The sequence below is a fragment of the Hemiscyllium ocellatum genome, chromosome 5, assembly GCF_020745735.1.
Source record: "Hemiscyllium ocellatum isolate sHemOce1 chromosome 5, sHemOce1.pat.X.cur, whole genome shotgun sequence".
Classification (NCBI taxonomy): domain Eukaryota; kingdom Metazoa; phylum Chordata; class Chondrichthyes; order Orectolobiformes; family Hemiscylliidae; genus Hemiscyllium; species Hemiscyllium ocellatum.
The window spans coordinates 26972190-26986577 of NC_083405.1; the positions used below are offsets into that span (position 1 = coordinate 26972190).

General features: G+C 35.4%; 1 protein-coding gene across 2 annotated transcripts in view; it reads left to right on the forward strand.

Moving 5' to 3' along the window:
- Window positions 1-10363, forward strand: part of snx10b (sorting nexin 10b) — a 52546-nt gene extending 42183 nt beyond the window's left edge. For both annotated transcript variants that reach the window (XM_060824608.1, XM_060824607.1), the window contains exons 6-7: window positions 5929-6138; window positions 6525-10363. In XM_060824608.1, coding sequence (XP_060680591.1) covers window positions 5929-6103 — 175 coding nt within the window. In that variant the 3' untranslated portion in view covers window positions 6104-6138; window positions 6525-10363. The remainder of the gene's footprint in view (window positions 1-5928; window positions 6139-6524) is intronic.
- Window positions 10364-14388: the final 4025 nt, after the last annotated feature.

Below are 14388 nucleotides of genomic sequence, written 5' to 3' on the forward strand. Positions count from 1 at the left end.
ATACTGAGGTGCGCAAGCAGTGAGGAGGTTTTCAATTTGTTTCCAAGAGGTGAAATTTTTTTCTTCTTGAAAGGAAGTATTGGCTAATCACTTTTAAATATAAAATGGAAAGGTACACCTCCTCCTCATTCTCATTCCACCTCTAATATCCTTCCTTCAGATTTTAAGTAACACATCAGACATAATAATGAATTCTTCTTCACCCCATCTCACCCCACCCACGACATCCAAGTATCTGATATACATGCTGCATGCTTTTGACTGCTTTGCGTTCATGTTAAAAATGGAGTACCACAAACATCACAATTTTAATGAGAGTTTAGACATGACCGCACAAAACCTTTTCTTGTTTTTCTGTAGTGCTAGTTACCTTATTTAGAGTACTGCAATTAATGTGTTGCAGGAAATTGTACATTTCATCATTGCACAAGATGCATTTCTTGTTTGCTCTTAATTAACACCTCAAAATATACCATGAGTACCTAACTGAAGCTAGTACTTCGCCATAACTTTTAGCTCTGTATAGCCATGGACAATCTGGAAGGTTATAGATTTCATCCAATGCACAGTATGAATTTTTTACCTCGCTACTGCATTTCACTTGTTATCCCACCTACACCTCCGCTGAGTTAAAAATGCCATTATACAGCGCTAAACTTCTAGTGAATTTACTAGTTTATCTAAGAGCATGCAATTCTTTTTCAAAATTTGTCCTTGCTACCAGATTCATGGGAATGGAAACACTTGAGACAGAAATTAACTTCAAAATGGTAGTTACATAATACTAGCATTGAGGAAACGGCACCTGATTGAGGAAATTAACTAATTTCCAGTCAAAATACAGATAATATCTAATCATTTTTTAAACAATGCTTTTATTTAGTAGCTATATTCAATGCTGATTTAAAATAGAAATTGCTGGAGGAACTCAGCAGGTCTGGTAGCATCTGTGGGAAGAAAGCAGAATTAGCATTTTTAGTCATCAGACTAAAAACGTTAACTGTTTTTTCCCCACAGAATCTGCCAGATCTGCTGAGTTTCTCCAGAAATTTGTTTTTATTTGATTTCCATCAACTGCAGTTCTTTATTTTATTAAATACTTCAATATTATGTTTAATGGTCGGAAAACAAAGATCTATAATAGGCTATTTGTCTAAATATATTATGAGGTAAGAACTGTGGTTTCCATTTGCAAACTTGCTCTTCTTTGATATTGGTAATGTAGCTGCAGACTTCATTCAATTTCTCTGTATTGATACATGGACATATGTTTAAACAGGAACATTTCTGTCCATGTACTAAGTATATCATTCCACACTCAATTAGTAGGGAATTCAGTGATGTTATATAAAGCAAAATTAATTTTCAACCAATTTTTCATGACTATTTAATCTGTACAAAGGAGGGAAAAAAAATTTTTTGGCACAGTGTGCACATTCCCCATTTAATAGCATTCTCGAAAGCATTCCAGAAATTTATAGTAGGGGAGGTTAATACCACTGACCTTTTGATTTGAAATCATTTTTAAGTGAATGCTCAAAAAGCAACAAATTTAAGTTAACATTATTTGGATCATAACCAGTATTAAGGCTGAAATTCACCATGAATATTTTGGGAAAGGCAATAGTTGTTCCAATGTTTGTTTTGCAATGAATCCTGAAGATTATTGTCCAAACTCTGTTTCTTCAGCAGTGAGTTGTCACCATTTAACCTCTAAGGGGCGCCATTTAACAGCTGAGCAATATCTATTCAGTCCTCCTAATTCAGCCAACTTCTAAAACGTGTACCTTATTGCAACCTGAATGGTATCTTAATGTTACTACTGTATTCAATAACCATAAAAGAATATCACCAAGCCCCTCAAATCTGATCCATGGCCATGAGATTATGGTTGATCTGATTCATAGTGTGATCTATCTGACTTGGATTCTATCAATTTTGGTTCACAAGTATCAATATTTTCTGATTTTAAAATGAATCAAGCTAGTATCTGCTTGCTGTGCAAGAGAGCACACTCTTTGCATTTTGAACTAATTGTTAGATTCTCTCCTGAATGACCTGACACTTATTTTGAAGTTATGTTGCCTTATCCAAGACTTCTCCATGAGTGGAAAATAATTCTCCATATGTCCTATCAGTTTAATTCAAAATCCTTTTTTTTTCTTAAAAAAATTAACTAATTCTCTTTCCTTTTCAACTAACCATATACCAGGGAATAGGAACCTAGTTGATCAATCCCTCATGATCTAACCCTTGGCACGGTGGCTCAGTGATTAGCACTGCTGCATCACAGCACCAGGGTTCCTGGTTTGATTCCAGCCTTGGGCAACTGTCGGTGTGGAGTTTGTACATTCTCCCCGTGTCTGCGTGGGTTTCCTCTGGGTGCTCCAGTTTCCTCCCACAGTCCAAAATTGTGCAGGTCAGGTGGATTGGCCATGCTAAGTTGCCCATAGTGTCAGGTGCACTAGTCAGAGAGAAATGGGTCTGGGAGGGTTATTCTTCAGAGTGTCTGTGTGGACTGGTTGGGCCGAAGGGCCTGTTTCCACACTGTAGGGAATCTACTCTAACTTTCTACACTCCCTTTAAGACTTTTACTAAAGTTCCACATTTTTTTTAAAAGGTGCAAGCCCAAAAGTGTACACTGTAATCCAGGTGAGAGCAAACTAGGACTTTGTATTGCTCCCTTTCCACTCTAGCCCACGAGTTATAGGACCTAACCTTCCATTAACCATATAATTTCAGTAACCTGCATACAGGAACTCTCAAGCAGCAACAATAGATTATTAAAGACGTTTCTTATTAAAGAAATTACTAAGTACTGGAGCATGTTAATAGAAATGAGTCCCAGAGTTACTTGCAGTAGAATATTTGCAACTGAGTAATTTTAGCCTGAAGGATTCTGGTTTATTAATAGTTGTTAAAAGTCTTGCCACAAATTTCGAAGGACATGGTAAAATGCTGAAGGAAATAGGAATTTTTCTAGATTTCATTTTTTTTGTTTGTGCTACGAAGATTCTATTCAAAACCTGGCATAAAACATGGTATTATTCCTGACAATTAATGTTAGTAAGCTGAGTGCCATACTGCTTTGGGATAATCATTCATAGTATACGGTATTGCCATTTTCCTACAGTTGTTTAACTGGCAAACAAAAGGCTGTATCCATCAGCACAACTAAATGACACAAACTATCTTTACTATTTGGCAAAAATTTAAGGGATGAATATTTTCATATGCATTTTGAGGGTTTAATTTCAAAGCTTTTGAAAGGATTTTACATTTGTAGAATCATTACAATGTATCAAACAGAAAACTGCCATTGAGCCTGTAGCCTCTATACTATGGATTTGTACAGCTCACACTTGCCTGTGAAACTTACATTTATCAGGAAAGTACTTTCTCATAAGTGCATTTTTGAAAAATTGTTTCTTCTCTTTTATTTCATACTTATTGTATAGTTTATGAAATGTTTTCAAATTTATCCAAGAACTCTCTCTTTCCTATCTGATCTCCTCTATCCCCACAACACTCCAAGATCTCTTGACAATCCATGACTTTAATTACTACACCCTAGGTTCATCTTGTTTCCTAAACTCTAGAGTCGGCTACCACTCCTATCCCTACCAAAAATAATTCACTGCATCTCTATCTCGGTTAATTCCTCAAAAACATTCCTTAAGAACCTATCTTTTTGACTGTGTTTTTCATCTGCCCTAATATCGCCTTGTATGGCACGATGTCTACTTTTGTTCTTGCAAAAGTGCCTTAAGATGTTTTCTTTCTTTGAACATGATATATCGATTATAAGTTTATTACCTTCAGAACATTCTATGCATGTAAATTATCCTGTGTAAAATCAGAAGCTTGTAATTCATTTGAAAATTATCCAATCTCAATTTGAGTTAGACCATGGACATACCAAAAGTAGGCCATACAGCCCATCTAGTAGTGAAGGGCTCTGGCCCGAAACGTCGAATTTCCTGTTCCTTGGATGCTGCCTGACCTGCTGTGCTTTAACCAGCAACACATTTTCAGTGCATACAGCCCATCTACCATGACATAATGGTTGATCAGCCTTTTTTCCCCATAACCCTGGATTCCCTGAGTTAAAAATCTATCTCAACTTGGAGCATATATAATGACCCAGTTTCTACAGCCCTCTACGATCAAGAATTCCACATTCACAAATTTCTGAAAGAAAATATTCCTCCTCAAACCCACTGGACTGGCATCCTATCTACCAACTTCAGCTTTCATTTCTTCACGAGTACATATTGGCAGCAGCACGTACCATCTATAAGATGCACTGCAGTAACTCCTCAAGGTTCCTTCAAGAGATCTTGCAAGCCCATGAAGAACAGGAGCAGTAGATAAATAGAACACCACCACCTTAAAAATACCCCTCTAAGTGCACATCATCTTGACTTGGAACAATGTTGCCATTCCTTCACAGTCGTTGAGTGAAATGTTTGCAACTCCCTTCCTAACAGCACTGGCTGTCCTACACCCCAAGTGACTGAAGAAAGCAGTACACCATAACCTTCTCAAGGGCAATGAATTGGGCAGTAAATACTGATCCAATACTCCATATTCATGTTCCATGAGCGAATTTAAAAAAAAACCTGAATCAAAAACCTTCCTGAACTTGAGATGATGTTGAGAGTTCCCGACTGCTGTAAATGTCAACTGATACCTACAGCTGAAGTAAGCATTTAATACCCACGCTAATCACTTCTCTTAAACAACATTGTGATTTTAAGAAGATAAATGTTTGTTCATTCAATTTTAAAGGGACGATAAACTTGTATATCTGTGATATGATTTCAATCCATGTTTGTGACTATGCCAAAGCTGCTATTATGCAATAAGGAATAAACTTGCACATCTATGGTATGTTTTGTCCTATGAGTAAAGGATCCATGTATCTTTACGGAAAACCTTTCTATATTCTCAATGACCACAGATACAGATGAGTTGCGTTAAAATCACTTGTCCTTAGAATTATGAAACGGTTACATTTGGAGATACATCACCCTTTTGGGAAGAAAGAAGTAGAGGATTGTACCTGATGTGAATAATTTGCTTCTGTCACAACAGTACTGATATTTTTCAAACTGAGTATATTTTAATTGCCAAGTCACTACTTCTACTTGAGAAATTACCGTTTGATGGCAAAGTAAATTTCTTTATACATCTTCAACTTTTTAATGTAGCTTGTTTTATATTTCTCCATTTATGCTTGGCTACAGATTTGTTGCTGTGTATTAACTGCTTTGATCAAGTTTCTTTTTTGTTTTGAAACTTTAGAGCAAAAGGTTTGGGGTTCAGTAACATACAAATTCTACGTTAACCAATGAATCAAAGATTTATTGGTTTTTGACTGCATTGGTATCTCTCTCTACTCTATCCCATCCCTCCCCTCTTCCCACCTCCCAAAAAAAGCTATTATTCAACATTTCTGAGTCCAGAGTGAGTATTTGGAAGGACGTGCATTTGTAGAGGTCATCATGTAGAGAACACCACCACCAAATCCTGATTATTGCTCACTTAGCTTTGTAAAAATGCATTAATGGATGTGCAGATGCATTCCTAATTTGGGCTGCTACATTCAGGAATTGGAAGTATAACTTTTTTCAAACACTAACCCAAGGTTCCACCCCTGCACGCCCAGCATTGTCACAATTATGTTTTTTGCTTTGCTTGAAGTCATCTTAACATGGCATAAGCAGAATATTGAACCTACTCCCTGGCTCATTTACTGACTGAGCTACTGATGCAGTTCAGATGTTTTTAATACTCTACTTAAAATAAGAAAAGCCTTACAAAACGGCACAAAACTAGGGATCTTCCTTAACTTCTAGCTGAACTCCAACGTACTGGTTTATCTTTTCTTTACAGCAAGCTTTCAAGGTTTTCTTTGTGTTGCAGAGTATTGAAGATCAACATACTCCTTTCAGACAGTAGATTACACCTCTTCTTGCAGACACAGTTAAACACTACAGAGATTGAGGCCTGTGTCTCGGGTCAGACTGACTACACCGTTGAGGATGCAGTTCACAGACATGCCACTTCTAACCGAAGATTCCCTGTAGAGGAAGCATAGCCAGTAAAGATTGGTTTAGACTTAAACTGCAAAAGGTATTTCATATTGATGCCTTACTTTGTGTTTTTGGTCCAATGTGGACATCTTTATTTTTAAAAAACATTGTTAATTGACCAAATTTTTATAGAGCTGTGACAGCTAATCATAGAAAGCTGCTCACACCTACACACCGAGTTAATGAATGCTGTGGAAATTCAATTATCTGCATTCTGATTATCTCAATTTCATTTTGTTGGACTTGGGTTATTTCCTTTTAAATTATCTAGCAAAAAAAAATCAGACCCTACTCCAAACACCTAATTAAAAGACCAAATTTCCTGTCTCTCTCTGTGACTGGAGATAATTAAGGTTCTCCTCTGTTACTCAGGCTTTAACTGTGTTGTAGAAACCAATTTCCTCTTTATTATTTTATTTTCATCAGCACTTCATCCTCGGGGCTTGGAAGTGGCAGCAATGACAACAACGCAAAGTCATAAAAGATGAACATTGCGAGAATCTGTTTTGTGCCCCATTCTGCTTTGGGCATGTGTTCAGAATCTACAATCCAGACGGCTGATTTATCCAAATCTACCTCCAAACTGACCTCAATCACAAAAGAAATCTGTGAAAGCCCAGTACAATGCAGTGTTTTGCTTCACAGACAGAAAAATCATGTTTATTTGTGGCTACAGTGAAAATATTCAGTTACCTTTTTGACTGAGATGTTCTATTTTCACTTGCAACTAGCAGGGTAAAGGGTAGGGGGAAAAAAATTGCCTTTTTTTGGTAGGACATTTCGCAATTGCAATATGTATCCGAATTAATGATCAAAATTACATTTTAATAATTATTATAGTGAAATACATTATTTTCTAAACTGCATTCCTAAATAGTATAAAATTTGGATCTTCTGACTGAAGGATAAATGTTTATAGGATGTGAGGAAGCAATATTCATTCTGAACACAGTAATTCCAAAGTTGCAAATGTCATTTTTTTTCATGGGTTGCTGTTTCTTGGAAGAAACAGACTCTGTGTTGCACGTGGAAATGTTATCCAATTATTTGTTAATCACTCCTAAGCCAATTTTATGCTAATTACTCAAGCTTATTTAATTCAGTGATGTGCTTCCCAAAGAAAGCTTGGATTTCAGTCTGTACACTTAGCTGATGGGCAATTCACAAATCAATTTAAAACAGCTTTTGTTTGAAATCTAAACTCCATGTTTAACATGTACAGTTTTACACTTGTGAACTGTAATAACGTACTGCAGGCCACTCTGTTTACTACATTCAAAGCTGAGTTACATCATGGAAATGACACTTGAGAACAATACAAGTTTAGAGAATCATTCGTTTGATTAAGTTATTGGAAACATTGTTTTATTGTATAGAAGAAATTTTGGTTGTATTAACATTGACTCTGTTAAGAAAATTTATATGTGCCCTTTACAAAATCATTTTTAGTCTTCATGTTACTCTAGAACCACATTAGCTGATCGTAATTTCAACCCCTCTAAAACAGGAAGTTAGCAAGGAAGCTTCCTGGTTTTGGCTGAGATGGAGTACCACAATTAGCTGAAGCAACCCTGGGGATTGCTTAATCCCTGCCCACCACTGTCAGCAAGCAATTGTTACAAGAGTGCAGTGGGTAAGGACAAAAATCAGGCTCTGTTCATCAACCATTCAACCAATTCTAAGCTGTCTCATTAAAATGGCCATTGGATGGAGGTCGACCAATGTTTGTGGAATTTTGACGATTTAGAGAGCTAACCTCTTTGTGGAAGGGAGAATATTCGTTTTAGTGAGTGTTGGAAATCACTTTTTAATACAAGTATAAAGCCACCAACATTCATCATTACCATTTTGATGACAGTGAATTAATATGCAACCTTAACATTCTACCCAAAAATATAAACTAATTTTAATAAATATTTTTTGTGCTTTTCATTCTCTTGAATAAGCATTTGGGAGCATGATGGCTTTGGCCTAATTATTCTGAAAAGTGTATTTTTTTCCTGTGGTCTTGTTGCTGTAAATCTATATTGGTCCTTGTGAAATTTTTTATAGCTTCAATTTGTTATTTGTTTACCTTTGGCCGTGCTGATGATGTCTGAGGGAGAGTTAGCAAATAAACTTGGAAATCTGAATTTAATTCTCTTTTTTAAAAAAAAGTATACCTTGAAAAAAAGTTGGAATTTCTCTAGATGGTTCATGGCATGTTCTACTTCAATTGATTTGTCCACTATAGACTCTTCAAATGTAAGTGTTTACAGATTTGTGTACTACTGTACCTTATTACTTTATTAAATTTGGCAAAAATGTATGATTTGTGAACTGTTCTGATTTACAACACTCTCTGTAGGGCGAATCATTGATAATTTAATATATGAAGTGAATCAATGGTCTAGTAAGCTGCAGGAATGCTTACTATTCTTCAGTGAAGTGATGGAATGCTTTGTGAAGCAAAATAGGTGCAAAAGCTTTAAAAAGATAACAAGCGTGCATATTATTAGCAGGAAACCCAAATCTGAAATTTTTGAGAGCTGTGTACACATACCCTTTCTAACTTTCTCAGCACTGCTGTAGGCCATTAGCGCCCAGTTTGTCAAGAGGTCTGTTCTCCCTGACCATATGGCATTAGGTGGTTATGAAAGTCGTTCTGTCTTGTCTAGACCAATTAACAGACTCTGGGAGTACTGCACCATACATTGCTTGACAGCTTAGTGGACTTCAGATTGCAATCTAAATGCTGTTGTGCACTTAGGCATAATTTGACTATAAATTTCCTCCACCTGTTTTAAAATTCAAATCTTTTTTTTTGCTGAAATGACATGAAGCAGAATTAAAAATACTGTACCCATTTCTTTTATCTTGTAATGATTTTAATTTCACTTCATGCTGCCAGTACATCTGTAAAATATTGTACTGTGTAACAACGAAGACTGACGTTCAGATAGGGTACAAAAATTATTTCTAAACCTTTCATTTATTTTCAAGAATTGTCAATGTGATTAAACTTTTTTTGATTTTGTCAAAGTTTGCAAATGTTTGCTTGTATGAGTGCAGAAAATTGCAGTAAGAGGTTCAGACATTTATTTTTAATGAGCACAGCGATGAAAGAATTTAATTTTTCTGATGTCTTCTGTGACATTAATTCCTCTGTCACAGGATTTAATTGTATTTTTCAATAAATCAAGTAGAATTTGGCCTTTACCTTTCACAATGGATCACTTTGTACATGTGTAGGTATTCACTGTGATACGATTTGAGAACTTTTTCTGTCATTTTGTTTATATCCTCTTTATGTAGTGCTGTTGTATAGTTATTTATTTTGATTGCTTATGCTTTGAGATGACTTGGAGGACTTTGGAAACTGTGGGTAACATCTCCAGCTAAACCAGTGAAAAGCATTGAGAAATCTCCAGTGTAGTTAACACCCAGCACTTGCTCAGAGTTCAAATTAATCATTGACTTTCTTCTGATTGTGATTGCACTCCTATGAGGAGGCACTTTACTTTGTCTTTTATTTAGACACAATGACACTAATAGATACCTTTAAAAAGTTCTTATGTACTTTAAATTTATTCATGTGTAGATCAATGAAGCAATTAATAACTTTGGTAAAGATTTAAAGACAATTTTAGATTTTAAAATAAAGTACTTACAAGTAATGGATTAGCCACTTAAGAAAATATTTTTGTTATAAACCCACTTTCAGTTGTATTAATAAAACTACCTGCACACTCATGCATTAAGCACTGTAAATGCAAGGGGATAAATAAAATTCTAATACACTGCCTGATTGGAAAATTTTACACTTGTGACTATGGAAATAAGGTGGAACAGATACTTGAACCACCGCTTCTAAAAAATATGTTATTGTGGTTTCTGTCCACTTTATGTAAAGTGTAAACTCTCTATCCTAATCTTTACCTATTCACTTTGTTTATGATTAAGATACAGCACTTCCATTTCCTAAAGCAAATAACATTTTCAATGCAAAAACAAAAACTGAAGCTGTTTCAAATTTTCGAGCTTTTCCATTTTCATGTATTTTGAATATATTTTGTAGGTTATGTTCTACATTTTAATTATATAACCCAGTTTTGCTGCTTGCTTCACTGCATTGGACAACTCACTTTCATTGTTCAATTCTACCAAGCTCTGTTCTCTCCCTGTACAGTTCAGTATTGTACAATTCAATTGTATATCTCTTGCATGCTTTTCAATCTGTTATGCTTTAATAATAAAGCCAATGATCTGTTGAGTTGCATAATCAATTTGAATCCTTATGCTAATAATTTGAAATCTCTGATGTTACATCCCTACCTAATTTCTAACAATGAAAATGTGTTAATTGATTATTTATTTTCAGCTTCCAGATCATTTTACGTGGGTTGTTTCCAATGGATATCCAGGAAATACTGCATACTAAATCAGGCTGACAAACAATAATTTTTAAAAAAATCTTCTGTTCAAAGGTTTGTCACAGTTGATGTATAAACTGCAGTGTAACAGTCAAAGATGGCTCTTTCTGAAAAAAAACAGCTGTAATCCAGACTCTATAATCAGACATTTTTGTAAATTAAGTGGAATAAGTTTTAAAAATTGTAACATCTGATTCAAATAGTGTCCACACTTAATGTTGAACATAAAGTTATAGCTTAAACAAGCAAGATGTGTAACATGATTGGAAAAAATAGTTTTTCTTCCTGTTACTATTTGAAGGGCAAATAAATTTGTTCTGTGTCTCATTAAACTTTATGAATTTAGTTTATTTTAGTGTCACCAAACACCCTGGTGTATAGTTCCACGATTATACAAGACCATAAGTTGCTATACATTTTTATTAGATTTTAGAGCCATATCCTTGTTTACATAAAACCTTTTGACATGAGTGACAAGAAAACACAGTAGTTACAGCGTACATGAATGCTATTTTGAAAAGAAAACTTGCCTATTTACTTGTAGTTTTGATCCTCTAGTTAAATTCCCATGGCTATGCTAATTTAGTACTAATGTGCTAAATATTTAGTATGTTAAGTTTAGTTATTAATAATTATGGACACCTCTTTCACTCCTCCCTTCTATATCTTCCCTACCTGTCTCGAAACAAAAGTTTCCCTTCGACTATCTGAACACAGAAGCAAATAATATGTGCATTCAATAACTATCATATGTGATAAATAGCCAGGCATAACTTTTGTATCTTTTCTAAGCAATGGTGGATTTCTGCTTTCAAATGTAGGTTCTGTCATGACTAAAGTTAAAAATATCCATAGATGAGGAAAACCTAAAGCGATGGGAAAACTAAGCAATTTATAGGAAATTTTTCTCCTTCCTCTACTCTGGTCTCAGAACAAAGAATATTTAAGTGTGTGTCCAATACATTTGGATGTCTCTGTTTATGTGACAGTTGATTTGATCAGGGATATCTTTGAACACATTTGCCAAGTTTATTGCTAGAGGGTCAATTGTTAATTTACCTCCCGGTTGACTGTCACAACACTTAGTTTTAAATGGAATATTTTTGCTGTTTTGATTTTTGGAGTTCATTTTTTCTCACATTGAGGAAAACCTGACATGAGTGAAAATAGATGCTGATGGAGTGTAATCATGGTCATCTAATTTTGGCAAATGGATTGATTTCTCTTCACTCAAATTTTTTAAGGGAACCACATTTCTGGAATTTATGACAAGACAATTTCTTAGAATCAGCTTTTACACTAGTCAGGTATAATTTCCAGGCTGGATTTTTTCAGTAGTTGGGATAGAGCATTATTTGCTTCCCATTGCAGGTTAGTTGCAACTTAGTTGATCTTTGGTTATCTGATTAACCTTAACTTGGTTTAAATGTCAAAGCAATCCATTATCCATTTTCTGCATGAAAAGTGAGAAATGAAACAATAGCTGTTGTATTTAGTGCAAAATACAATGCTACAACAGTTATGAGCACTGAAAAGAGAACATGAACAGAAAGTGAATAAGCCTACAATGTTGAGTTTTCTGTGTGGCCATGGTTTTGAAGTTCTCCAGTTTTACAGGTCTCCAGTGCAATCAGCCAGATTCTAAATTTGCCACCAGAAATGATTTGCCATTGCTTTTAAAAATAAATGTTTTAACTCCAGGGTAATGCATCAAGGTGAGGAAGTCTAGAATTCAGTCCGGAGTTTTCTCTCTCTAGTATCTAATTCTGGTTTTAAAATATTCATTTTAAATTACTTACTGGAATATATGTTCTCAGATAAAACCTGTACTTATTTGGATTTTTCAGAGCCTTTTTTACACGACCACGTGTGTCCCATCCGGTTCACAGCCCAATTATTGTTTTAATGTTGTAAAACTGTTGATTTCGAGTTGGCAGTGCCATTTGGGGGTTTCACTGAAGTTCATTCACTGCAGGGCCACTAATTCTAGAAAGTGATAAATGGCAAAAGATTTGGGATTCGGCTATACATAATTTACGATTGGAATTACAAATGGGTTGTTAATCGCTAAGGAAACGAATGTATAATGGGGAATAACGCTAAAAAGATTAGTTACACCAACATTCAGTCTGGAAATGGAGTATTTTTGTCTTCCAGTAAACTTTAAGAGCACTGACTTGTCAATTTATGATAAGAATGCGGTAAGTTTTCATTGTTACCCACTCTGTATTTTTGGAGATAATTGCCTGTTCATTGTTAAAGACAGAGACCATTTTAATTATGTACCTGCTGGGTATTGAACCCGACGGTTTTAAATTCGATTAGTTTTCTTTTTTGGATTATGTACAGTATCAACACAACCTACTGAAGAACAGACTGCGACAGAAAAATTCATATCAAAATAAAACCGGTCAACAATTGTAGACTACTAAAGCTAGTTAGTCATCAGACACAGCATGCACTAACCTAGGCATGAGTTGAAGTTTCAAATGAATTTGATCATTGGACTTGGCAAAGATTTAACTATTCATCACTTTTACAGCAACCTATTTTATGACGAAATGCTGCAACAATTATAATTTCACCCTTAGTGATTTTCCCCCCAGTTCCGCTACCAGCCATTTGAATTGCATTTACTTTGTTAAAGAGCCAGAAACTCAAAACAGATAATCGTCTTAAATTGGAGTAAGATATCTTTTTAAAAATGCCTATCCAAGTTTAGAACTGAACTCATTTTAAGTGAATTATACCAATGGTCTGTAGCAAATATCAGAAATACTTATAGTAGTTATTGTATGACTGTAAATGATTTATGAGCCACGTTTTCTATTTCAGCTACTTTTTCAATGTGGTCCAAAGAGACCCAGCCTTTCCTTAGAAACAAACAAAAAAGATTTTTTTTTTCGCGACAGTTACATTAAAATGAAACTTTTATAATTGTGATCATAGCAATACATTACCAAACAAACACAACCGGAATACACCAGTGGAACAAAGTACCTGTCTATAAAATCCCAGAAACTTCTCAGTTCAGCCAAGGCCTGGTCACTTGAGCTTTTAATGAACAAAAGTTCCGACTTGTCTCAGACATTCTCAGATTTTTTTTGGGGGGGAAAAAAGCGAATGCTTTTTTTTTGCAGCAATGCTTTTCTCTAGCAGTTTATTCCTAACTGCTGTTTGCCGATGCCGGTGGTATTTCTGTGCCAGTATCTTTTAGTGACAGGTAGCGGTAACCCGGCGCCGGTAACCCATGGCAACCGTGGAAGAGCCAGCCAGAGGCAGCAGTCAGCATTGCTGCAGCCAGACACAACAAGCAGGCGGCGGTGGGGGCAGGGACTGGGGCACAAGACATAACAACCCCTCCTCTGCAATAACTTCCAACCACTTACTTTTATAGTATATATATTTAAAAAAATAAACTAGGCTTCACTGCGACTATTTGTTTTTATTCCAACACCATACCCTAATCAGTCGTCTGGGCGTCTGCAAATTCGAAACCTGCTTGTATTAATACATTATCCATCAAGAAGTAGCGAAAAAAAAGCCATTTGCAGATTTTTAGCTAGGATGGAATCGTATGCAATTTCAAGTAACATCGGTTTTTAAATAGCGGCTCTGTTCGTCATGTTTTAATAATCAAATATATTTACAATCCTTGATTTTTTAAAAAAAATTGCTTTTACCGTTAGACAAATGAAACTCTGAAGTGTTGCACGAAGTGGGGAGGGGGAACCTTTTCTAAATTACAGCAGAATACTCTGCTTTCTTTAAAAAATCGTTATTTAATTGTAGCCGTTCTTTTCAATAATCAAAGTGACAGAGCAGATGGGAAAGTAACTGGGGATATATGAAAGGGGCGAGTTCTCTGCATTAATATA